Source organism: Urtica dioica, chromosome 3 (assembly GCF_054948205.1).
Source record: "Urtica dioica subsp. dioica isolate 48M chromosome 3, U.dioica_male_clone48M_v1_H2, whole genome shotgun sequence".
Classification (NCBI taxonomy): Eukaryota; Viridiplantae; Streptophyta; class Magnoliopsida; order Rosales; family Urticaceae; genus Urtica; species Urtica dioica.
In genome coordinates this window covers 45576031-45602130 of record NC_142758.1, presented here as the reverse complement: position 1 = coordinate 45602130, position 26100 = coordinate 45576031, and the positions used below count along the sequence as shown (strand labels likewise).

The 26100-nt window shown below is 38.6% G+C and overlaps 2 protein-coding genes and 1 pseudogene across 3 annotated transcripts; 2 read left to right on the top strand and 1 right to left on the bottom strand.

Annotated features, from left to right (window-relative positions):
- Positions 1–2275: 2275 nt before the first annotated feature.
- On the bottom strand, positions 2276–4685 carry LOC149403102 (uncharacterized; annotated as a pseudogene).
- Positions 4686–5212: 527 nt separating this feature from the next.
- On the top strand, positions 5213–10988 carry AMY3 (alpha-amylase-like 3). Of its 2 annotated transcripts, XM_089609963.1 has the most exons (13): positions 5213–5661; positions 6037–6167; positions 6319–6373; positions 6491–6613; positions 6707–6827; positions 6942–7294; positions 7719–8374; positions 8543–8732; positions 8860–8966; positions 9288–9537; positions 9635–9757; positions 10253–10420; positions 10531–10988. In XM_089609963.1, the coding sequence occupies exons 1-13, from the start codon at positions 5386–5388 to the stop codon at positions 10687–10689; spliced, it is 2712 nt and encodes a 903-aa protein (XP_089466089.1). In that variant the 5' UTR covers positions 5213–5385; the 3' UTR covers positions 10690–10988. The 2 variants fall into 2 exon arrangements, with proteins under 2 accessions (XP_089466089.1, XP_089466090.1); XM_089609964.1 differs by lacking the exons at positions 10253–10420; positions 10531–10988 and adding an exon at positions 9928–10183.
- Positions 10989–11495: 507 nt separating this feature from the next.
- On the top strand, positions 11496–15409 carry LOC149403100 (putative pectate lyase P59). The gene is made up of 4 exons (XM_089608629.1): positions 11496–11686; positions 12779–13433; positions 14001–14243; positions 15052–15409. The coding sequence occupies exons 1-4, from the start codon at positions 11496–11498 to the stop codon at positions 15274–15276; spliced, it is 1314 nt and encodes a 437-aa protein (XP_089464755.1). The 3' UTR covers positions 15277–15409.
- The last annotated feature ends 10691 nt before the right edge of the window (positions 15410–26100 follow it).

The following is a 26100-nucleotide window of genomic DNA, read 5'->3' as shown; positions in this document are numbered from 1 at the left end:
AAAATTATTTAAAAAAAATAAGAGAGAGAAAGTGACGAATTTATTAATAAATAAGGGCAAATAAGACCTTAATTATTGACACATAAGCTATTTGGCTATATACCTAAAAATTATCAAACATAGGCTAGATCCAAAATCACATGTTTAAAGTGGCTTTATTACTTACAAATCTCTTATCATAAACTAATTTTACTTGTTTTTTTTTTCTTCATATAAACAGATTTTATCATTTTTTTTACAACATCTGATAAGATCCGATGTACAAAATATTTCAATGTGTGTTCTTCAATAATTTTTAGCACGTCGGTCGAAAACATAAGAAAACAGTGAATATCATAAAATTCACATTTTAGTTAGAAAATTGATTTTGAATGTGACTATCAGACTCTTAGAAGTGAAAGAGAGATAGATCAAAAGAGAAAAAAAATTAGAGTAAAAAAAGGGAATGTGAAATAATATAAAAGTAATGGGATGAGGTTAGTGGTATTTTCGTCCAAAATAAATCAGCTTAATTTTCTAATTATTACCATAATAAGTCTACTTTAAAAAATTGATACAATGTTGAGCATATGACCTTTATATAATGGTTTTCTTCAGGAAACTATTTTGGAATAATTATTACAAAATTAAGACGTATATGAGCATTCTTTTGGTAAAAAAAAAGAAGAGAAAATGGCGGCAAAACTACCTAAAGTTTTTCTCTGGATACACTTAAATACTCAATCTTTTTTTTCGACGGGTAAAATACCCAATGTCAAAGTTTGGTATCGCCGTTACTACATTCGGTGTTATGAGTGGACGGAAATCCACGTGTCAACATCTTGTGTATGTTTGCTAGAGAAAATGAGCGTTCTCTTTAATATATTTAAAAAAAAACAATTATTTCAAATAAATCCTCAAATAAACCCTAAATTTGTTTTCTTTCAAATCCATCGAGAAGTCTTCCCCAATTCGAGTCTTCACGCAAGAAATCCATTTCTTCAAGTAAGTCGTCCTCGTTATTCGTCCGAGTCTCAGTCCTCCTCGCGAATTTGAAGTCATGGACGATGATAGGGTGTGCGATTGTGGTGTGCCGGTTGTTGAGCTGTCGTCGTGGACCAGTGCGAATCCTGGGAGGAGGTTCTACACGTGCATCAAGAAGAAGGTAAGGACCTAAGTGACTCGTGAATCCTTGTAAGTGTAGCTTTTGAAAGAAAAAAAAATCTGTGTTTGTTCTCTTGTCTCAGAGCGAGGGTGGCTGTAACTTCTTTCGTTGGAAAGACCCGGAAATATGCGAGAGAGCCAAACAAATAATCCCAGGTCTGATCAAGAGGAAGAATAAACTGGAATCTGATATCGGCGCACTTCGTGTTCGGGTTTTGAAGCTGCAAGTAGCCCTGTTTGTGTGTGTTCTGATAATTGTAGCTATGGTTGTAATATTTTGAAATCTGATGTCTGTGTGTGTGTTTTGAAGCTGAATGTTGTTTGAGTAGGGGTGCAGTGTTTGGAATGTGGAATGTTGTTTGTGTTGTGGGGAAGTATTGAAAGTTGTTATTGAGTTTGTGTTGTAATGGAGCATTACTGGTATATTTCAGTTTGTGACTCTGATGAAATCTTCTAAATGGAAATTAGTATGTGTTATGGTATTTTGAGTATTTTGTGTGCATAATATGGATACAAAATTCATACACATGTCTGCAAATAAAACCGAGAAAAAGATTCTCTATAATCTGAGGTTAAGAAGTTCTTCTTTTGATTGAACATGAGAATTTGGATACAAAAATTGCCTACATTTAGGACTTTTGATTCAACATCACAATTTCTTTACAGGATTCATATTGACAGGATTTCCAACAAAAAAAGACCAAAATAAGTATGCACAATTCCTGCATTCATATTGACAGGATTTCCAACAAAAAAAGACCAAAATAAGTATGCACAATTCCTGCATTCATATTGACAGGATTTCCAACAAAAAAAGACCAAAATAAGTATGCACAATTCCTGCATTCATATTCACAGGATTTCCAACAAAAAAAGACCAAAATAAGTATGCACAATTCCTGCATTCATATTCACAGGATTTCCAACAAAAAAAGACCAAACACCCTACAGAATTCCTTCATTCATATTCACAGTATTTTCCAACAAAAAAAGACCAAAAAGCCTACAGAATTCCTTCATTCACATTCACAGTATTTTCCAACAAAAAAAGACCAAACAGCCTACAGAATTCCTTCATTCACATTCACAGTATTTTCCAACAAAAAAAGACCAAAAAGCCTACAGAATTCCTTCAAGCTCTGACATTTTGTCTCTGTCGTCGTTCATTTCTTTTAATTGTCTCCGGGGCTGGGTTATCCTTCTTAGGTCTCCCTCTCTTATTTGGTTTGGGCTGTAGAGTTTCACATACAATAAGTCACTTGTGAGAGCATGTCACATAAACAAAGAAATGGGACTTGAATTTGAATAAATCACACAGGATTAGAATTTGAGCCTTGAATTTGAATAAAACAAACCTTAATCGCAGCGGTTTTAGTACATGTGAGCCTTGAATGTCCTGCTTCTCCACAATTCCCGCAGTGATTCACTTGTCCCCTCCTCGACTGTTTCTTACCATGCATTGGGTGAGGGCCAAATCCAGGCGCTGGTTCGTCATTGGACCTGTTCCTCTTCTTCTTTGGTCTTCCTGGCAAAGCTATATCTGGAGGTGGATGTATTGGATTAAGCCCTGGTTGTGGCCATTTGTCTGGACTTATCATTGGCTCGATTATCCCCTGGTATGCTGCAACGTAGGCCTCTTTCTTGTACCATTCGTCGACGTAGTCAAACACATCGAGTCCCGATGACCAAATGCATGACAAGGCATGAGGGCAAGGAATGCCAGTTAATTGAAAGCCACGGCAAGTGCATTCCTTGGCTCTTAAGTCAACTACAAATGACTCGGCGCCATAAAATGTAACTTGGAACTTGGCATTACCTAGCATAACAATAATTAGCATAGCATAACAGAAATTAGAGATTAAAGGCATATCATTTTTTATTATCTTATTTTACCTGCTAGTGTGGATTGACAGTGCTTTGCCACATGCTTGTGTTTCTCAATGAGCGCCAATACTCGCTTACCCACTGGCTGCACCCACTTCTCAACTTCACGCCGTTTTGTTGCAAAACGACACATCAACCAGAACCGTATCTTCTCAAGGAGTGTCACTATTGGCCTGTCTCTTGCAGGCATTATGGCCGAGTTGAAACTTTCACATAAATTATTCAAGAGCATATCACATTTCACTGTGGTTCGGAAATGTGATTTGCTCCACTCCCTAGGATTTTTCTTTTCAAGCCATAGGTGTGCCTTCTCATCCTCTTCTTTTAGTTTACTCATATTGTGACTAAACTCAGCCCTAGTTGTTGCTCGTGCACAATCCCATAACATTTGTTTCAGCAACAATCCGCTATGCTCCTTTTTGAAATTTGCGTGCAAATGCCGGACACAAAACCTTACTTCAGCTCCCGGGAATATCTCAGCTACGGCCTTCTCCAAACCTTTCTGCCTATCACTCATGACAGTGAACCTACTTGGATTTTGAATTTCCAAGTCCTCGTGTAGAAGCCTCATAAACCATGTCCATGTCTCGGTGTTTTCTTTCTCTACCACTGCAAACGCTACAGGATATTGAGAATTATTGGGATCTATTCCAATAGCAGCCAAAAGCATACCTTTACAATATCCTTTTAGAAAGCATCCATCAAAACCGAGCAGTGGTCTACAGCCTTTGTTGAACCCTTCCTTGCAGGCTTTGAAGCAAACATATATCCTTTCAAATACTCTCTTCCCGTGCTCAAGAGTCGTCTTCAACATTGCAGTGGTTCCTGTGCATATAAGAGTCTCATCAAAATCTGTTTATATACAAAGTAATCAAAAGCTTGTACAATTTAAGCATATAGATCATACCTGGGTTAGTTGATGTGAGCTGGTTGCAGTAGTCCTCTAAAATGGAATATTGATCCTTCACCGAACCCTCAAGCGCCTCTCTTGCCTTTTTCTTGGCCCTGTAAAACATGGTCTTCGACACATTGCTGAATTTTTGTGCACAAGCCATTTCTTTGAAGCTTTGGTAGTCCATGTTTGGATTCAGACGAAACTGCTCCATAAAATGCCTTGCTAACCAAGGGCTTGTGACACGCTTATTATCAAACACAATGCCACAATCATGATTATCTACGAGAGTGTTAATCCTCACTGTCTTCTTATCAGCATTGTTAACCCTAGCATAAACAACCCATTTGCACCCTTTGCCTCTACATCGAGCACTTATTCTTGTACTATCATTAAATACGTACTTGAAATCTCTATCTTCCTTAATGAAAATCTCTGTCAGAATATGCCTAAAATGACCCATAGTTGGAAATGACATACCCAGACTGAATTTGAAATCCTCTACATTTGAGCGTGGATTGTATTATGATCTACGCACCTTCTCAACTCGCTCGTCTTCGTCGCTGCAGAGACTATCCAACTCGCTCTCATTCCCTAACCCATCAGAGTCTTCATCGCCACCATCGACGTCATTACAAACCTCGTTCACTGACGACCACCATTGTTGTGGGTGAGTCGTGTTTTGGAAGTCAGCTTCATGCTCTCCTTGGTCGTCGTACTCTTCCTCCGCGAGCTCAAAATCTTCGTTCCCCCCACTTTCGTCCATCACTGCTGAGAGTAAAAGGTTTCGTGAAAATTTGATTTAGGGATTTCCCACTTATTTGTATTTTATTCGTGAAAACATATTTCTTTATTTCGGGAAAATATATTTATTTTGTTCAAAAAAAAAAGAAAACATATTTTGTTCAGCCGTTAAATCTAGGCCCTTCTTTTTAATTGGGTAGTAACGGCGATACCAAACTTTGACATTGGGTATTTTACCCGTCGAAAAAAAAGATTGAGTATTTAAGTGTATCCAGAGAAAAACTTTATGTAGTTTTGCCGCCATTTTCTAAAAAAAAAACAAAATTAATTTAAAAAAAATAATATTGTATTAGACGTGTTACGATTTTTTTACAACCAGCTACATAATCGTTGTTGGAGCGGTGGACGACTTCTTCAATAGCGCAAAAAGAGTGAAAATAATAATAATAAAAAAAAAGTTAAAAAATAAAAATAAAAATTGATGACTCGGACTATTTATCTGGCACGTCATCTTATATATTTATCCACATAAGCATGTTTTTAGGAGAACGTATAACAGAAGAAGAGCACTTTTCAGATATACATCTTTATATTTTGACACGGAAAATAAATACAATAATAAATCGTAAAAAAGCGAAACCGAGTTCTCTGACACAAGAACACACTTCTTCTTCTTCTTCTTCTTCTTCATGTGCACATGATCTGAGAGCTCTGATCGGAACATGTCGACGCTTAGCGTAGAGCCTCTGATTCACCATTGTCGGAGATGGACATCGAAGCCCAGCCATGGATCGAGGCAAATCAGGGTGTGTTCGCTGCACCGTCGGCCGAGGAACCTCGGATTCCAGTGCCGGAGCTTCTTCTGCGACTTCAAGCCTCCTCTGAGGCCTCTCTCTATCGGAATTAGGGCTTTTTCTTCTCCGGCCGAGTCGCCTGTCGCTGTCGAGCCCTCCGATGTCGTTTTCAACAAAACATTCGAGCTGATTCAGACTTCCATGGTTCGTTTTTCTTATTTGTTTCTGGATTTTTTGGGTTTTATTCGTGCTCATTTTTGTTTTTGAGAAATCTGTTTGATCCGATCGGAAGTTTTTTTGGAAAAAGGAAATGAAGTATTTTCCGAGTTTGATTGACGAATTCAAATCTTGATTTATGTTTTAGAGTATGAATTGCTGGTTTGGTTGATTGTTTCGTCGTGTATTATGTCGATTACGATACTGAATTTTTCGATGCCTGATATGTAAATCATAAGGTTCACCATTCAAATGAAAAATAACAAAAAAGCTGCTTTTTAACATAATTATATAACTATTTATCTGTATTTGATAAATTCGTTTTTAATTTTTAAATTTTTTTTTTATCGGCGTGAAATGTAGATCGAGGGAAAGATCTTCATCAAACTGGACCAAAGAAAGGATGGGCAGAGCTGGAAGTTCAGTGTTGGATGTGATCTTCCTGGAATTTGGACTCTTCACTGGGGAGTTTCTTACATCAACGATGTTGATAAGTAAGTCTTGATTTGATTTGCTTGCTTTTAGCAAGTTATGTTTGATACTAAACTATAGTTTGATTAACTGTTTTCAGATTGGTATGAATTATGGTAATTATAATCTAATGGATCTTCTGTTTATTTTTAACTTTTTTTTTTCTTACAACAGAGAATGGGATCAACCTCCCAAACATATGATACCCCCTAAATCGATACATATCAAGGTCTTATTTCATTGTATTTTTTTTTTTTTTTTTCCAAATATTGTATTGCATTTATACACGAATTGCATTTTTTTCTCCCGGGTTATGTTTAGTTTTTTTTTTTTTGGTGGTGTGTAGGACTATGCTATCGAGACACCTCTGAAGAAGCCGTCTTCATCTCCGAAAGACAGTAAATTTCAAGTAGTCGAGATTGATTTTGATCCCAAGAGCCAAATTGCAGCCATAAATTTCGTCCTAAAGGTTCTGAGGAAGACTCAAAATTGACGTGAATTGTATTTTGTTTCCCTTCTCTTCTCTTATCATTATATTTATTTACTTTGGTATTGGGTACAGGACGAATCAACGGGAGCGTGGTATCAGCACAAAGGCAGAGATTTCAAGGTGCCTCTTGTAAATTATCTACATGGTGATGGCAATGGAGTTGTGTCGAAAAAGGGCTTCTCTAGCTGGACAGGTTGTGGAAATTTGATGGTCTTGATTCAACTCCATACACTAATAGTTCATTTCTCCATATTTAGATTTTAAATTGGTTCTTGATGACAGTTTCCCGGTCTTGCGTTAATTCCAGGTAATTTGGGATCACTCTCGAACATGTTATTTAAATCAAAAGCATCGTGTTCTAAAGATGAAGATACCGGCTCTATATTTGGGGGAAATGGCCAAGAAAACGCGCCGCTAGGGTTCTACGAGGAATTGGCCATTGCTAAAGGAGTGGATGCTATTAACCACACAACTGTTTCCGTCAGGAAGTGCTCTGATACAGGACAAAGCCATGTTTCCATGGAAACAGATATGCTCGGAGATGTTATTATTCACTGGGGGGTTTGTAGAGATGAAGCTAGAAAATGGGAAATTCCAGTATCTCCATTGCCACCTAATACTGTTCCGTTCAGAGGCAAGGCGTTGAGAACGCATCTAAAGGTACAAATGCTTCTTCTGCTGAACGGTCGAGCTTATATGGTGGTTTTGTCTAATACTAATGATGTCCGTTAAAATAAAAAAACTAACCTCCATTTGGGCTTAATATTCCTTGCCATGGATTGTCATTGGTTATCAAGCTATTTATGCTGTAAAATATTTAGGTTCGTAATTATTGTGTCGTGAGGAATGCATATTTGTAGTAGATCTTCAAATTTGTCTTGCTGTAATGAAAAACCTTGTAACTTCCAGGGCACAAGTATAATCTTAGCGCTTTTTTTGCAAGTTTTTATTTATTTATTTATATATGGATCTCCTTGATGCTGTAATTTCTTATGGTTACACGATAATTCTCGTTAGTTGAAAAGCTGTCCAACCTAGATTTGTTTCATGATCTAATTCACTCTACATGGAAACCTTTGTCCAGGTAAAAGAAGAAGGGAGTGGATCTTTTGGAACTTTTTCTTTAGAAGATGGATATGAGGGGTTTCTTTTTGTTATCAAGCAAAACGAAAACCCGTGGTTAAATTGTAAGGGAAATGACTTCTATATCCCACTTCCCGTCTCAAGTGTCTCTCGTTCCCTTCCCAAGCAGGATCAGCCTGTAGCGGCAGAGACACCCGATCAATCCGCCGGAAAAGAGTCTAGCACTGCCCCCGAACTCGGCAATGACATACTTGGCGAAATGAGGAACTTGATGAGTGGAGTTTCCTCCGAGAAAACCTGGACAAAAAAAAACAAAGGGGCACAAGCAAGCCTGCTCAAAGAAATCGAAAAGCTGGCCGCTGAAGCATACAGTATGTTTAGAAGCTCAATCTCAATACTTCCGAAGGAAAAGGCTACAAAGGTTGAGGAATTGAAGCCTCCTCTAGTAACTTTCCCGGGGACCGGGACAGGGTTTGAAATACTGTGTCAAGGATTCAATTGGGAATCTCACAAGTCCGGAAAGTGGTACATGGAACTCAAAGAAAAGGCCGAAGAATTATCTTCGTTCGGTTTGACTGTGATTTGGCTACCACCTCCCACGGAATCTGTGTCACCTGAAGGATATATGCCCAAAGACTTGTATAACCTCAACTCCAGGTATACCCCTGATTTCTATCGGCGCAACTTTTTCGTATCCTGTTTTCTCAAATGTACATTTCAAGATTGGAAACTCGTTTTCATCTGTCGAATGATTAGGTTGCTACATTGGTTTTTGTTCCAATTTTTAAATAGTGATTGGGCTGTCGTATTTTCCTACAATATCAGATACGGGAGTATCGAGGAGCTTAAGGATGTTGTGAAGAAATTCCACGCAGTCGGTATCAAAGTTCTCGGAGATGTTGTCCTAAATCATCGATGTGCTCACTATCAGAATCAAAATGGTGTTTGGAACTTATTCGGCGGGCGCCTGAATTGGGACGATCGAGCAGTCGTGGCCGATGACCCTCATTTTCAGGTAAATCGTTCGCTGATTCACAGTTGCTTGGAACTATACGGCTTTATAAAAATATCACCCTACATCAAATTTTTCAGCGAGAAACTAGCACCCTTATAACTCAATTGTTGGTCGTCTCTTGTATCAGGGTCGTGGCAATAAGAGTAGCGGAGATAATTTTCATGCTGCTCCGAACATTGATCACTCACAAGATTTTGTGAGGAAGGATATTAAAGAATGGTTGCGCTATCTAAGGTATTAGACTCACCTACATTATTTGAATCCAGTATTTACAGTCACTATTCAACTTGATTGAGAACACGAGTTTCGTATTACTTATAAAAAATGGCTGGCCAAAGCTAAATGTGAGCGAATCCTCAGGTTAGTGTGTGCTTCTCATTCACGTTTCTTTTCTTCCCTTAGAAGCAGTTCTATTTGTTAGAATATAAGTGTTTATAGTTCCCGTTATGATGAGCTTACGAGATAAAAGAGTTTCCGTCTTTTCAGAGCTCTTTTGCTTGTGCTTTTTCTCTTTGCAATCTAACTTCAGTATCGGGTTGACTGTGATACCCGCAGGAAAGAGATCGGCTATGATGGATGGAGACTTGATTTCGTGAGAGGGTTTTGGGGCGGCTATGTCAAGGACTACTTAGAAGCTAGCGAGCCTTACTTTGCTGTTGGCGAGTACTGGGATTCACTCAGCTACACGTACGGAAATATGGACCACAATCAAGACGCGCATAGGCAGAGAATCGTCGACTGGATCAACGCTGCAGATGGGACAGCTGGCGCCTTTGATGTGACGACAAAAGGGATTCTTCATGCAGTAAGCATATCAATTAGTGTATATATAGCCACGGAACATCGCTTTCAATGTGAGTATGTTCATTTTTGATAATTACACTATCTTCACTGTGTAATAGGCGCTGGAAAAATGCGAGTATTGGCGGTTATCGGATCAGACCGGGAAGCCGCCCGGGGTACTCGGATGGTGGCCGTCTCGCGCCATTACCTTTATCGAGAATCACGACACTGGCTCCACTCAGGTTTAGAAACTGCTTTCAAATTTGGATTTTTTTTTTCCTCTTAATTTATTGCTCTTTTCCGTGTTTATTAGATAAAACATGAAATTGTAATTCAGAACCTGCAACTAAATTTAATTTTGAAACCAAGTATTAAAAAATCCCTGAAATTCGTCCGATTATTCGTTCGGTAGATATCGACGGGCAGAAGCGAGTGATGCTGTTTAGTTGCTTTCTTTGTCCAAATTCCGCCGGAAAATTACTCCAACAAAAATCAGGCAACTTTCTGGAAAATTTCAGTTTTTCATTTATATTTTTTTTGCAACGCATCATATGCACTTAGGTATCAAGGTCTTTTATATATACCCACGCACAGACACATTATCGTTTAAAAATTTACATGAAAAATTGGCGAAAATCCTTGGAAAAACTGACGAATTTAACGAAAATAGGTGTGTTATAAAATTTCCGTGGGCATTCCTATTTATTAATCCTTGGTAAAAATTGCTCTTTTTGAAGGGTCATTGGAGGTTTCCGGGCGGAAAAGAAATGCAAGGATATGCCTACATTCTGACCCATCCAGGAACGCCATCAGTGTTTTACGACCACATTTTCTCTCACTGCCGAGCCGAGATCAAAGCTCTGATCGCTCTTAGAAACCGAAACAAACTCAACTGTCGTAGCAGAGTAAGAAAGCATCTATAATTTTGAGGAGGCAATACATATATACTGTGATCACCCAAGCTCGTTTCATTTGATTACTACCTTTCTCTGACGACGACACTGTGAATCACCAGGTTCAAATTACCAAGGCAGAGAGAGACGTCTACGCAGCGATCATCGATGGAAAAGTCGCCGTGAAGATCGGGCCGGGACATTACGAACCGAGCGGGCCTCGAAAATGGACTCGAGCTTTAGAGGGAAGAGACTACAAGGTCTGGGAAGCATCATCCTAAGTATATATAAAATATAAAACTTCTCGTCGTTTGTATATATAAATATTTGTTTTCCACGAGGTTCGAAGAAGGAAGCTTAGTTTCGCGGTTATATGTTTGTATTAAAAAGAATAAATAACGCGAGCGGGTAAGTTTGGGAGCTCCAAAGGCTATGAAAAGCTTGTTTACAGTCATTATTAGAGTATAGGGATTACATATGTAATAAATCTTTGGTCTATATTATTATTTGTAAACTTTTTTGATATGGGATCTTTGGTTACGGAAAGGTATGAAAGAACGTCAATGGAAGTTAACTGCTCTTTTAGTTTCTTGGATGGCCTGTTTGAATGAACAGCAAATTTGACATGTTATACAACATGTTTGGGCTCATATTTTCTAAACATAGAAGCTTTAGAAATAATAATAAATAAATAAAAACTAAAACCACAAGTTATTTTGTTTTACTCTATTACACAAGGCATGGTTAAACACATTACACGCCTTATATATCTCCAACCCCAATAAATTTTGTAACCAGATACTACGCCTAACTTATTCACATCGTAAATAACACATTCGTCTTTATTTATACAATCGTTACTCTCCCAAGATTTAGGATTCTTTTTAATTCATGCCTAAAAGTATCCTCTTTGCCAATTCTAGGGGGTTTCATTGGGCTTGGCTAGGTCTCTCTCTCTCTCTCTCGTCGCTTGATTTTCAAACCTAGACCTTATAGCCTTTAAGCCATATTTTTACCCCAAAAGCTTTCTCATTGACGAGAGAGGAAGCTAATTAATTATATATAAAAAAAAAAAGAAAAAAGAAAAATGAAGGTTGAGGCGAAATCAGCTGTGTTGTTCCTCTTCTTGACTTGTGGGGTTGTTTTGGTTAAAGCTCACATTGGTGAGTTGGATGAATATTGGAAGAGCAGAGCTGAGAAAGCCCAGAAAGATGCTCTTGATGCTTATACCGTAAATCCTCTTGAAGTCACCGATCAGTTGAACGCAGATGTGGAGGAGTGAGTCCAATCCCATTATATACAAATTGCACAGATTTAATTGTTGCTTCTTTTTTTTCTCTTTTTTTTTTAATATGTAGAAAGATATCCTAATAATTTCCTTAAGGATCCAATCATAACCACACGCAATTTCTAGATTAATATAATTTAATGAAATGATATGAGCAGAAAATATTACAATATCTCAATTAATGTACCGTAAAATGTACATTAGTTGTTCTAACGAGCCAATTAAACCTAATCATATATCTTCCGGTTGAGAACTAAATGAGAAGGCAAAAAAAAAAGACGTACAGCTCTTTTGCATGCATGCATGCATGCTTCTTCCCCTCAAGTTTTTTCTTTTAACACTTAATATCAAATTAAAAATAAACAATATATAATTATCTATCTCAGATTTTTTTTCTTTCAAAGAACGAGCTACGTACTATGTCTCCTTCTATGGTTTCTTCGATTTAAATTTAATTATTATGATACGTGACGTGACCACCATTTAGTCACTACAATATCTCATTTTTTTTTCGTTTAAAAACATGATAAATGATAACATGCCATAATTTAATCTAATATACCCACAAAAAAAAAAAAAACAAGAAAGAGAATCCGAATTCAATCATTAGATCCCAATATTTAGAAGAAGAAAAAAAAAACACAAACAATTCTATCTTTCTCACTGCAATCACAAACAGGTCAATAACAACTATCTAGTCAATTACAAAATAATTTTAAAAAATTAGCTAATGTTTCATTTATTTTCCAGTAAATTACTCATGGTACATAACGTATATCTATCTGATTAATAAGGTCACGTCATCAATCAAATAAAATATGACTAAAATTTTAAACATATCTAAAACATTGCCGTTAATTTTTTCTTTTTCAATTCACCACCCTATTTTACAGTAAATTACTCATGGTACATATAACGTATATCTATATGATTAATAAGGTCACGTCATCAATCAAATCAAATGTGACTAAAATTTTAAACATATCTAAAACATTGCCGTGAAATTTTTCTTTTTTCAATTCACCACCCTAGATTGATTTTTTTTTTTTTTTTTTAAATTTAAAAATTTGCCCGCCACGCAGGTCGCTAGCGAACGCCACGTCATCGAGACGAAACCTGATGGGAAGCAAGCACGGCCCGTGCATGGCGACGAACCCCATCGACCGTTGCTGGCGCTGCGACCCGAACTGGGCCTCGGACCGAAAAAAGCTCGCCGACTGCGCCCGGGGCTTCGCTCGCGGGACCCACGGCGGCAAATTCGGGCGCTACTACGTCGTGACGGACTCCTCGGACGTGGACCTCGTGAGCCCCAAGCCCGGGACCCTCCGCCACGCGGTGATCCAGCCCGAGCCGCTGTGGATCGTGTTCTCGCGGAGCATGATCATCCGACTCTCCGAGGAGCTCATAGTGACGAGCGACAAGACCATCGACGGCCGCGGGGCCAACGTCAGGATCGCCTACGGGGCCGGGATCACGATACAGTTCGTGAGGAATGTGATCATTCACAACCTTCACATCCACGACGTCTCGGCCAGCGGGGGAGGGAACATCAGGGACGCCGTGGACCACGTCGGGTTCAGGACGAGGAGCGACGGCGACGGGATTTCGATATTCGGCTCCTCCAAGGTGTGGATCGACCACGTGTCCATGTCTAATTGTCACGATGGCCTTGTTGATGCTATTATGGGGTCTACTGCCATTACCATCTCCAACTCTCACTTCACTCGCCACAACGAGGTAATTAATGATAAAAAAAATAGTATATGTGGGTAAAGATAGCATCAGCAAAGAGATTAGTGTGACCAGTTTTACTAGATTTTGTGATATGACCTATCTTATATTTTTATTTTCAGATGATTTTTTCGTTATTTAAAATGAGGTAAAAAAAAACAGTAAATCAAATAAAGTTGTAAAAAGTAAAGAAAAAAAAACTGTAAAAAATGATATATTATGTGGAGTAACATATTCTCCGAAAATATTTTTTAAATAGGGTAGCTCGGTAATTTCCACTTATTTTTATTGGGTCCGGAATCAATATGGCCCCACTAAAATTCAAGAAAGAAAATTATTTCAAAATGATCATATCAAAAGGTAACCGGAATCAATGTGGCCCCACTAAAATTCAAGAAAGAAAATCATTTCAAAATGATCATATAAAAAGAGTAAAATTTTTACTAAGGATTATTTCAGAATGATTTTAATCAAGTCATATAAGTTTGATACATATACGAAGATAATAGCGTCGATTAATACGTTTAATTTTTGTTTTGTTTTTGTTTTTGTCGGTGCGTGAATATAAAATAGGTGATGTTGTTTGGGGCGAGCGATAGCTACGAGGGGGACAAGGTGATGCAGGTGACGGTGGCGTTCAATCACTTCGGGCAAGGATTGGTGCAGAGGATGCCGCGGTGCAGATGGGGCTTCTTCCACGTCGTCAACAATGACTACACCCATTGGCTCATGTACGCCATTGGCGGCAGCCAACACCCGACCATCATCAGCCAGGGCAACCGCTTCATCGCTCCCCCCAACCTCTTCGCTAAACAGGTACACGTTTATCTTGAACTGCCCGTGTCGCCAATAAAATCGAATAATTAAATTTTTTAAATATTGTGAACTTATTTTATGGAGAGTTAAGCATGTGGCCACTTTAAATCCCTAAAATTAGGGTCCATTAGGTCATACAGTCATATTTACAGTTTCACATTGCTATATAGCCAACGTTTCGTAAATCTTAGGTAAATAACCACGTCTATGTATTTACACCTGTAAATTGACGTGAATACATCACCTTTTCATTTCAATGAAAGGGCAAACTAGGAATGTCACATCATCTTTATGGCTATTTACCTAAGATTTACGAAACGTTGGTTATATAACAATCCCAAACGTTTTAGTTGGCTAGTTACCTAATTTTTTGTTAAGATTATAATCTAACTATCTAATAATTAAGAAAATAACTCAAACTAATACAATATTATGAGAGACATAGACATGAGTTGGACTATATCTTTAATATTCCATGAAGGTTTGGACTATAATTTCAATTGAGGACAGCTATTCGGCTATTTTATATAGTTTTTTTTTTCATTATTTTATCGGTAAGTAAGACAAGGAACACATGTTAAGTATCGAATAGTTTCATCTCAAAATCAATTGTCAGCATTCATGACTTTATAAAACAATTCTTAATAGTACTTTTGTCCATTTGATATGCGGGATTACTAATGGCACATGTATTTATAGCACGGGTTTAGATTTGTCAATCAAATAAAGTCGCGACTATGTTGTTCCGAGCCTAAAAGTTCGCTTTGTTGTAGTGTTTACTTATCAATAATATTTTGGTACAATGAAGGTGACAAAGAGAGACTATGCCCTAGAGACCGATTGGATGAATTGGCAATGGAGATCGGAGGACGATCTTTTCATGAACGGAGCGTTCTTCATTCAGTCGGGGAAACACCTTTCGAAGAGACGGAAGTCAAAGTTGCGGCTGCTCAAGAACAAGCCCGGCACATACGTCACCAGACTCACCCGCTATTCCGGCACCCTCCCGTGCTCCATCAACAAGCCATGCTAAAATTTTATTATTTTAACTATTCATTTATTAGCGAAAAAATCGAATTGCGCATTTTCTTGTTCACATTTTTATTGATTTAACAAAAATTGATCTCCCTTTCTCTTGATTTATTAGAAGACTAATGTTTTGTGTTTGCTACGTCTAATCACCACATGAACATGATCGTACAAGGGTTGATTAATTAGTGATTTTTTTTTTTTTACAAATCCACTCTCACGTCTTATATATTTTGTTGTATTTCCGTTATGTTGTGAACCTTTTTGTCTTTGTTTTTTTAATACATTTTTTTACGAGCACATATTTCAAAAGTTTCGAATAGATTAAAAGAAAGCAAATTTTATTTAGGGAAAAAAAGTATAATTATTGGTATTGCTAATTTCTGGCACTGGTTAATATTGTGTGCAATCCATTGTGTTTATGTAGTTTTACTGCAAAAAAGACAAATATTTATCTCCTTATGATATACGAGCTTAAAGTTATAATTCTTCGCGTCTTACTCATCTATTCAAGGATTTCGCATAGTGAACAAACAAACATAAAATCCACAAGATTAAATATACTGTAAGGGTTACCTTTTTCTTTTTTGAGCGAACTGTGAGTTGAACTCATCTTCTCTTATTTGAGGGCGGATGTTTATTAATTAGTTATGGTCTAATCAGCCAATCAAATCTGACTAACCACGATTACATAAAGCTTAACCGGTTAAATGTTACTACGTACTTACTATATTGTTAAATTTAACCGGCTATACCTTAGTTATTCACACAGTTAAAGTTTAACCATGGAATACTGTTATTTCGTCGTTTATCACAAGTAAAAAACGACACTCTAAGGACAAAAAGAATACAAGAACACGACCAAAATCAAAGTCCAAGCCTGATCATGACAAAAGTCCCAATGCAAAGACATCAAGACTTCGCGCCAATAAGGATCCCATGTCAGGCCTCCCCGTCCACGGGCCAGCGCGGGCTCGCCAACAGGCTCGTTGAGGGCCCACCTACTCATGCACGGGCTGACCTTTCAAGGCCACGAGCTAGCACAGTGATACGACCGAGCTTGGGCTAACCCAACGAACCCATGACCTCGCTAGAGTCTCGTCTAGGCTTGCCCATTGAGTCCATGGCCTCGCCCGGCCTACCTAGCAAGCCCATGCCCTCCTCTAGAGCGAGCCCAAGTCCTCGCTTAAGCATCTTAGAGATTGCTTTCTCGCCCAAGGCACCTCAGGCCGGGCCGGGCAGGTCCAACGCTTTATTTCATAACCAAAAAAGAAGTCCGGGCTCAACCCAAGACCTTTTATTGGAGGGTCAGACCGGGCCTAAGGAATAAGACTTTAGGCCCAACCCAGGATCAAGCCCGAGCTTGAAAATGGCCTAAACTGAGCCTCAAAAAACTTAAAACAATTTAATGAAAAACAACAAATTTTTTTATTCAAAACATTTATATCATTAACATAAATCTTAATTTATGTGTGAAAGGTACTTTTCATACATAAAAACAGAAATTTTAAACAAAAATATTGTATTTATTTCATCTAAAAATAGTTGGGCCCGAATCGAACCTAATTAGGACATGGGTCGGGCCGGGCTTGAGGACCTATACCTTAGGTCCAGCTCAGGCCCTTCAACAAAACTAATTCCACTTGACTCATTTTCGAAAAGGACAGGGCCAGTCCAACACCTCTAAAAAAGAGGGCCGGACTGGTTAACCTACGGGCGATCCGACCCAATTGATAACACTATCCCAAACATCATTTTGATGTAAGTTCACTCTTCAAGTAAAACTTTGCCAAAAAATCAGTCAATCTATACTTTCTCTTTCTAAAGTATAGAGACAAGGCCTAGACTCTCCACTTCGCATTGAAAATGTACTAATTTATTTATGTTGATTATGCTACCTCCAATTTCCCTATAAACACATGCCTTGTGTAAGAAGTAAAAACATCTACTTTATGGAAAATTTACTCTACACTTTTGCTCTCATTTTTTCTCCATAGCTCTCTGTCCAAGGTTTTAAATCCCGGGGGAACCGGACTGGAACCCCGGTTCCCCCTTTTTTGAAGTCCCCGGCACCCGAAGGTGCAAAACCGGAATATTCCGGTGATTTCGGGGGAACCGGACCGGGAACCAGTCAGGAACCCGGTTCCCACTTCCCGGTCCGGTTCAATGTAAAAAAAGAAAAAGAAAAAACCGGGTATAAAACCCGGGAAACCTACAAAAAAATCAAAACTGAGATGAGAATAGGGCTCGTGAATTCCGCCGCGACCCAGACCAATTTTCCAGCAATCCCGCCCTGATCCCGCCGTGCCGTGAGCTTCCCGACGCGGCGAAGGCAAAAAAGCTCCAGATCCCGCCGGTTTTGACATATCCCGATCGTGCCACCAGCTTCCTGTTGGAATTGATCTAGGGTTAAGAAAACAAATAACGCTTCGAGCAAGCGGCGAAATTTAAAATTTTTCTTTAAAACAAGTAAAACGATTTTACTAACCTAGACAAAGAGCAAGTACATATAAATTAAAACATTAATGAGCATTATATATTTACTAACCTTTGAGTAGCTTGAACGTTGAGAAGCCTTCGGAAGGTTGAAACGTTCGTCTCCCCTCGCAGCACGTCTCTCTTCTTTCCTCGGGAACTCGAGCAACCACGAAAGTTTCTATCACTAAAATCACTCGAGAAAAAAAGAATTAGTGAGTGGGCACTTTTAAACACGACGACAAGTCTCAAAGTCAAAGAGCTAAAAACACTAGGTCAAATTAGGACCTAGGTGCCAAAACAAAAGCGAAAAGAACTTAGAGAGAGAGAGAGGAGTGGGCGGCCAAGCTAGAGAGAGAAGCTCTCAATCTCTAAAACTTGGGATGAATGAAATGTGAGGAATGAGGGCTCTATTTATAGGAGAGGTTTATCTTTAATAAGATAGTTTCCTCTTCTATAGAATATCACATATTCATGAGCAATATTCCCTTTATTTCCTTAGAGGCACACGGCCAAGAGAGAGTCTTCACGAATCCTTGGATTTGTTTCCTCTTTTATTTGCTTCTCCCTTGACCCATTTGGCCGCCCACTATACTTTCCCCTTGGAGGAAATTTGTTTCCTCTTTTTCTTTTGGCAAATATCTTCATACATTAATGCACAAAATAAACTCTCTTTCACACTAGGGTTGGGCGTGCAACACATCAAGAAGGGGCTTCTAGATTTTTCTTCATTTGTTCATGACAACATAAGAAAAGTCCATTAAGAATTTTCAATAAAATCCTATGAAATGAAATTAATCCACAAGGCCCAAATAATTTAACTTGGCCGAGTGGTTTTAAATCATTCGTCATCATATGACAATGTCAAAAAATTTATTGACATTCATTTCGTCTTATGTCCAAAAGGACAAAATTACCCTTTAGACAATTTTCGTAAAACTTGTCTCGTTCTTGTTTTGACTTAGCTTCTAGTTTAACTATTCATACTCGATATGATTTGTGACAGTGACCTCATGGATCCAAATGAACAAAGCTTGAGCTAACATACTTGGACTCAAAAGTTCACAAACCTTTTCCAAGTTTTAGCTTAATGTCAACTGACTCCACTAAAGAGTTGACACTGAGAATCTCTCGGTTCAAATGAATTTATTTTCTACTCAAGAATTCAACTTAATTGTGATGAGTGGATCCACTGAATATTATCTATGTTTACCCTTCATGAATATCATCAGCTAGACGGGATTTACAAAATTACCATTTTACCCTTCTAGCTGTTATTTCCTCAACTCTTTTGTCGCTTGTGAATAAGTTAGAAACAATGTATTTATGAGGAGCTAACAAGTCACATTGATTCATCCAAAAGAGTCATGACTCAATTTGGACACTGGCCAGTTCATTTATTCACATTCCAAGGAACAAATCATGAGGTGATATACATTGCATTTCAACAATCTTGTACATGAATTCCATATCTATGAGATCTTCACAAAGTTACTCATGACATCTTTATAACTTAGTACTTCACCAATAGGTTCTGTTTAGAATCACATAGTGAATCCGAACTCTGACTTTCTCAAATGAGAATACGTAAGCTGTGAAATGGCATGTCTCATTTCAGGATTGAGGTAAGCATGATGCAATTCATATGTAGTGACTTTGAGACATAAGAGGTTAAATGGCACTAGTACAAAAAACAGCATTGGGTGCGACTAGTCGCACCCGAAGGTCATGATTTTTAGGTGCGGATATTCGCACCCATATTCGCACCCATAAGTCAGAAAAAATGTGCGAAAAAGTCTGCGCGAAGGTCATTGGGTGCGACTAGTCGCACCCATAAATTTGGCGGGTAGGCCAACGGGTGCGACTAGTCGCACCCAATTGCATTCGCACCAAGTCTTTGGGTGCGACTAGTCGCACCCAATGGCCTTCGCGCCAAGTCTTTGGGTGCGACTAGTCGCACCCGTTGGCCTACCCGTCAAATTTATGGGTGCGACTAGTCGCACCCGATAGTTGTTTTTAAGTTTTTTTATTTATTTATTATTTAATATTTATTAATTAGAAATTCATTAATTACGAATTCTATAATTGTAATCAAATAACTAAATAGTTTATTAATTAGAAAATTCATTAATTAATATTTATAATCATAATATATTACGAATTCTATAATTGTAATCAAATAACTAAATAGTTTATTAATTAGAAAATTCATTAATTAATATTTATAATCATAATAAAAACTAACCATTTGTTGTTCGATTACAATAATTATTATAATGTACGACAAATAATTAAAATAAATGTTCATTCTTTTCCCTTTCCTTTTCCTCGGTTTGTAAACCAATCCTTGAACATTTTACTCCATCTTCCGCCAAATCTTCCTCCAGAACCGCTGCTACCTCCTCGTCCACTTCCGCTCGTACGCTCACTGCCGCTCGTACGCTCTCGCTGGTAATCTGCTGAACCTGGCGGCGTCGTCTGAGCATCTGCCATTGAAACTGATGGCGGCGTTGTCTGATGCATAGGGTGCATCTGAGGCGGCGGCGTCGTCTGAGGCATCTGTGGCATCATGCCGGGCGACATCTGAGGCATCTGTGGCATCGTGCCGGACGACATCTGAGGCAAGGGCGAAAACTGCTGCGTGAACGCGAACATTTGTCGCTGCATCTCCTCCATCTGCTGTTGTTGTGCCGCCATAGCGAGTTGTTGTGCCGCCACCTGAGCTTGGAGCTCGCCAACCACTGGATCTGGAACGCGGCGCCGCGACGAGCCTGAGCCTGACGACGAGCTTTCGTCCTGAGCCTGAGCAATAGCCCAAGATGTTCTCGGGACCGTTGGACCTATTCCAACGTACCAATCTTGACGGTTCCCGAGAATTTCTAGCATCGCGTGCTCCTCTGCGGCGTCCTGGTCAAAGACTACGCCTTGCTCTTCTGCTTGTCGCTGAAGATCCGCCAGTAGAGTAACTATCCGCGCCTTTACACATAAAAAAATTATTAAAAATTAATTATTATGTAAGTAACGTACTCTTAATTATAACATATGACTTACATGTGCTCGTCTCGCCCAATCTGTCGTCCATTCACCTTTTCTATTATGGTGTTTTTGCTCCCACGTCGTTAACGCGGAGCCCAAAGTCCCATCATCCTTACTCTGTAATTGTTATGAAAATATAAGTACTGAATTTATTTCAAATTAAGTACTTCAAAATTAGAATAACTTACGTTCAAATGACGATGAGCCAAGAAAGAAAGAGATCCTTGAGTCGACCTCGTCTTCTTCTTCTTCGAATCATCTAAAACTATCATAATAATCAACTAAACCCTAAACAGAACCTCCGTGGCTCGTTTACAACAAACTAACTAATTATATCAACTTAAATTAATTCAAACATAACATATGTTAATTCAATCCAAACATATCATTTACTAAATCACAAACCTAAGCATGTTACTATACAATCTAAACATGTTATTAAATTAATTCAAATTAACATTACTAAAATTAACATAACATTTGTTAATTCAATCCAAACATATCATTTACTAAATCACAAACCTAAGCATGTTACTATACAATCTAAACATGTTATTAAATTAATTCAAATTAACATTACTAAAATTAACATAACATTTGTTAATTCAATCCAAACATATCATTTACTAAATCACAAACCTAAGCATTTTATTATACAATCTATACATGTTATTAAATTAATTCAAATTAACATAACATTTGTTAATTCAATCCAAACATATAATTTACTAAATCACAAACCTAAGCATTTTACTATACAATCTAAACATGTTATCAAATTAATTCAAATTAACATTACTAAAATTAACATAACATTTACAATATAACATTACTAACTAAACTAAAATGTCTAATTAACATTTCAAATTAAGTAAACTAATGATATCATTTACAATTTACTAATGTTATATATTAAGTAATAATTTCAAATTACAATTAACATATAAAACTAACCTAACTAAACTAAACTGGCTATCTAATTAACTTTCTAATTAATTAGAGTACATATAAGAATATAAATAAATGAACTAACCTCTTGAAGAGCCGACGAGCAAGGACGGTTGCTTGAGGCTGTGAGCGACGGAGCAACGGAAAAAAGCTCGGGGTTGCGGTGAGGCGTGCTCGGACGAAGCGAAAGAGGCTGTCGGAGTGGGACTGTCTCGCAGCGAGAGGCACCGAGAGCCTGTTTTGGGCAGCGAGGCTCGGCAGCGGGACTAGGCTGAGACAACAAGAGACGGGACAAAGAGTTAAATTGAGAGGAAGAGAGAGAGAGAGAGAGATTGAGAGGTACACTAAGAGAGAGAGAGATTACCGGTTGGAACTGAGAGCAGCGTCGACGGAGAGAAGCGCGGAGAAGGCTCTGCACCACACCGGAGCTGGTGGCTGCGACGGGGTGGCCGGAGAGAGAGAGGGCAGTGGCGGCGGTCCTCGTGACGGAGGCTGAGAGAGAGAGGGTCGTGGCGGCGGTCGGAGGAGCGTAGTGGTGGCGGCGGCGACGGGGTGGCCGGAGAGAGAGAGGGCAGTGGCGGCGAGAGGTTGGAGGTTGGAGTGGTGGCTGCGACGGGGTGGCCGGAGAGAGAGAGGGCAGTGGCGGCGGTCCTCGTGACGGAGGCTGAGAGGTCGTGGCGGCGGTCGGAGGAGCGTAGTGGTGACGGCGGCGACGGGGTGGTGGCGGCGACGGGGTGGGAGAGAAGGAGAGAGTCGGAGACAGAGAGATAGAGGCGCAGAGGTTTTTTTGGGCGAATTTGGGTGTTTGAATGAAAACCCATCGAGCATGCTTTATATATAAAGACTTTTAAATTTGGGTGCGACTTTGTCGCACCCAATGACACCTTTGGGTGCGACTAAGTCGCACCCAATGACCTGTGTCAGTGGTTTCGGGTGCGACTAAGTCGCACCCAATGACATTTTGTAAAAAAGGGGGAAGTTTTGGCCGCCAAAATTTTTTTGGACATTTAGGTGCGACTTAGTCGCACCTATAACTTTGGAGACAGTATTGGGTGCGACTAAGTCGCACCCAATAGTAGTACCGCACTATTGGGTGCGACTAGTCGCACCCAAATTCAAAAAATTTCCCGAAAATTTTTCAGCGCTTAATTGATTTTTGGGTCCGACTATTCGCACCTGAAAGTCTTTTTGGTGCGACTTTTAGGTGCGAATAGTCGCACCCAAAAGTCAACCGCACCGGAAAACTGTATTTGTAGTAGTGTGGTTTGTTCTTATTTTGTCTCTAGAATGCACTGGTCAATTCAGTACCTTCAGAAGATACCTAGAAAAACTATAGAGTCTCCAACTCTCAATGTCCCATAACCAGACATCATAGATTCTCCTGACAATCGTACTGAGGTCAATAGTCCATTGACCCTTAGATTGCGAATATATCGTTTTAAGCAAACCATGAAGAGTTTGTTCATGCAAATCTACATTTATCTCTTCATGTGTTGTTAGGTTTGTTTATGGACTAAAGACTAAGGTTTTATCATAAAGCTTCACACAAGAAATAATGAATGAACGTTTCAACTTTTTATTAATGAATAAGCAATTACAAGCAAGAGTCTTCGTGAGACTTTATTACATCAAATATACAAAAGTAAAGACTACAACTCTTCTTGTGGGCACCATTGACAACACTTCCGGCACATACGTCACCAGACTCACCCGCTACTCTGGCACCCTCCCGTGCTCCATCAACAAGTCATGCTAAAACTTTATTATTTTAACTATTCATTTATTAGCGAAAAAATCGAATTGCGCATTTTCTTGTTCACATTTTATTGATTTAACAAAAATTGATCTCCCTTTCTCTAGATTTATTAGAAGACTAATGTTTTGTGTTTGCTACGTCTAATCACCACATGATCGTACAAGGGTTGATTAATTAGTTTTTTTTTTTTTTTTTTTTTTTTTTTTACAAATCCACTCTCACGTCTTATATTTTGTTGTATATCCGTTGTGCTGTGAACCTTTTTGTCTTTGTTCTTTTTAATACATTTTTTTATGAGCACATATTTCAAAAGTTTCGAATAGATTAAAAAAAAGCAAATTTTATTTAGGGAAAAAAAGTATAATTATTGGTATTGCTAATTTCTGGCACTGGTTAATATTGTGTGCAATCCATTGTGTTTATGTAGTTTTACTGCAAAAAAGACAAATATTTATCTCCTTATGATATACGAGCTTAAAGTTATAATTCTTCGCTTCTTACTCATCTATTCAAGGATTTCGCATAATGAACAAACAAAAAATCCACAAGATTAAATATATTGTAAGGGTTACCTTTTTCTTTTTTGAGCGAACTGTGAGTTGAACTCATCTTCTCTTATTTGAGGGCGGATGTTTATTAATTAGTTATGGTCTAATCAGCCAATCAAATCTGACTAACCACGATTACATAAAGCTTAACCGGTTAAATGTTACTACGTACTTACTATATTGTTAAATTTAACCGGCTATACCTTAGTTATTCAAACAGTTAAAGTTTAACCGTGGAATATTGTTATTTCGTCGTTTATCACAAGTAAAAAACGACACTCTAAGGACAAAAAGAATACAAGAACACGACCAAAATCAAAGTCCAAGCCTGATGACAAAAGTCCCAATGCCAAGACATCAAGACTTTGCGCCAATAAGGATCCCATGTCAGGCCTCCCCGTCCACGGGCCAGCGCGGGCTCGCCAACAGGCTCGTTGAGGGCCCGCCTACTCATGCACGGGCTGACCTTTCAAGGCCACGAGCTAGCACAGTGATACGACCGAGCTTGGGCTAACCCAACGAACCCATGACCTCGCTAGAGTCTCGTCTAGGCTTGCCCATTGAGTCCATGGCCTCGACCGGCCTACCTAGCAAGCCCATGCCCTCCTCCAGAGCGAGCCCAAGTCCTCGCTTAAGCATCTTAGAGCTTGCTTTCTCGCCTAAGGCACCTCAATGCTTTTATTTTTATTATTGCTTGGTAGATAATAAAGGCGTCAAAAGGGTCGGGCCTGGCAGATCCAACCCTTTTTTCATACCAAAAGAAGTCCGGGTTCGACCCAAGACCTTTAATTGGAGTGTTGGATCGGGCCTAAGAAATAATAATTTAGGCCCAACCCAGGACCAAGTCCGGGGCTTGAAAATGGCCTAAGTTGAGTCTCAAAAAACTCAAACAATTTAATAAAAAACAACAAACATTTTATTCAAAACATTTATATCATTAACAATAAATCTTAATTTATGTGCGAAAAAAATACTTTTCATATATAACAACATAAATTTTAAACAAAAAATATTGTATTTATTTCATTTAAAAAGAGTTGAACTGGGTCTAATTAGGGCATGGGTCGAGCCGGGCTTGATGACCTATACCTTAGGTCCAACTCAGACCCTTCAACGAAACCGATTCCATCCAACTCATTTTTGAAAAGGGCCGGGCCGGGCCGGGCTGATTAACTTACAGGCGATCCAGCCCAATTGATAGCACTAAAACATCATTTCGATGTAAGTTCACTCTTCAAGTAAAACTTTGCCATAAAAAAGTCTACCTATACTTTCTCTTTTTAAAGTCTAGAGACAAGGCCTAGATTCCCCACCTCGCATTGAAAACGTACCAATTATTTATGTTGATTTTGTTACCTCCATGTTCCCTATAAACACATGCCTCGTACGTGTAATCAGAGCCAAAAGGAGGGAACGCAAGTTCTCTTCCCTTATTTTAGAGAATTCTCTACTAAAAGGGAAGAGAAATTCTCTTCCTTTAAAAGAGAATTCTCTTCTCCTAAAATATATTTTTGATTTAAATTTAATGGTATTTTATTTGTAGTGTTTTTAATTGAAGGGACTAAAATGCAAAGACATTTTTATGTGTATGCAATTATTTCATGACTAAGTGTGTTGTTCTATTTAATTGTATGTAAATATTTTTTTTAAGGGAAACGTGGTGTTTTTTTAATAACCCTCACCTATGGCGGAGGAATACCGTGGTTACACAAGATATTACAAAAAAAAAAAGGAAAGCAAAACTAAAAGGAAATTACAAATAAAATACTAAGGGTTGGTAAGGTTTATGTTTGAGAATCGAGTATCAAAATCATCAATGATTTCAATTTCGCGAAATGTCTCTTGTGTTCGTCGGCTATGTAGAATCCAATCTTTGCCCACTGTTAAAGCCTCGACCATCTCGGGTGATAAACTACAACGCCTATCATCAATAATACGCCCCGAACTACTAAATACGGATTAAGAGGAAACGGTTGAAACAGGAATCGTCAGAATATCACGAGCCATACTTGCTAAAATGGGAAGCATTCCTTCGTGTTGCCTCCACCAATCCAAGAGGTCAAGT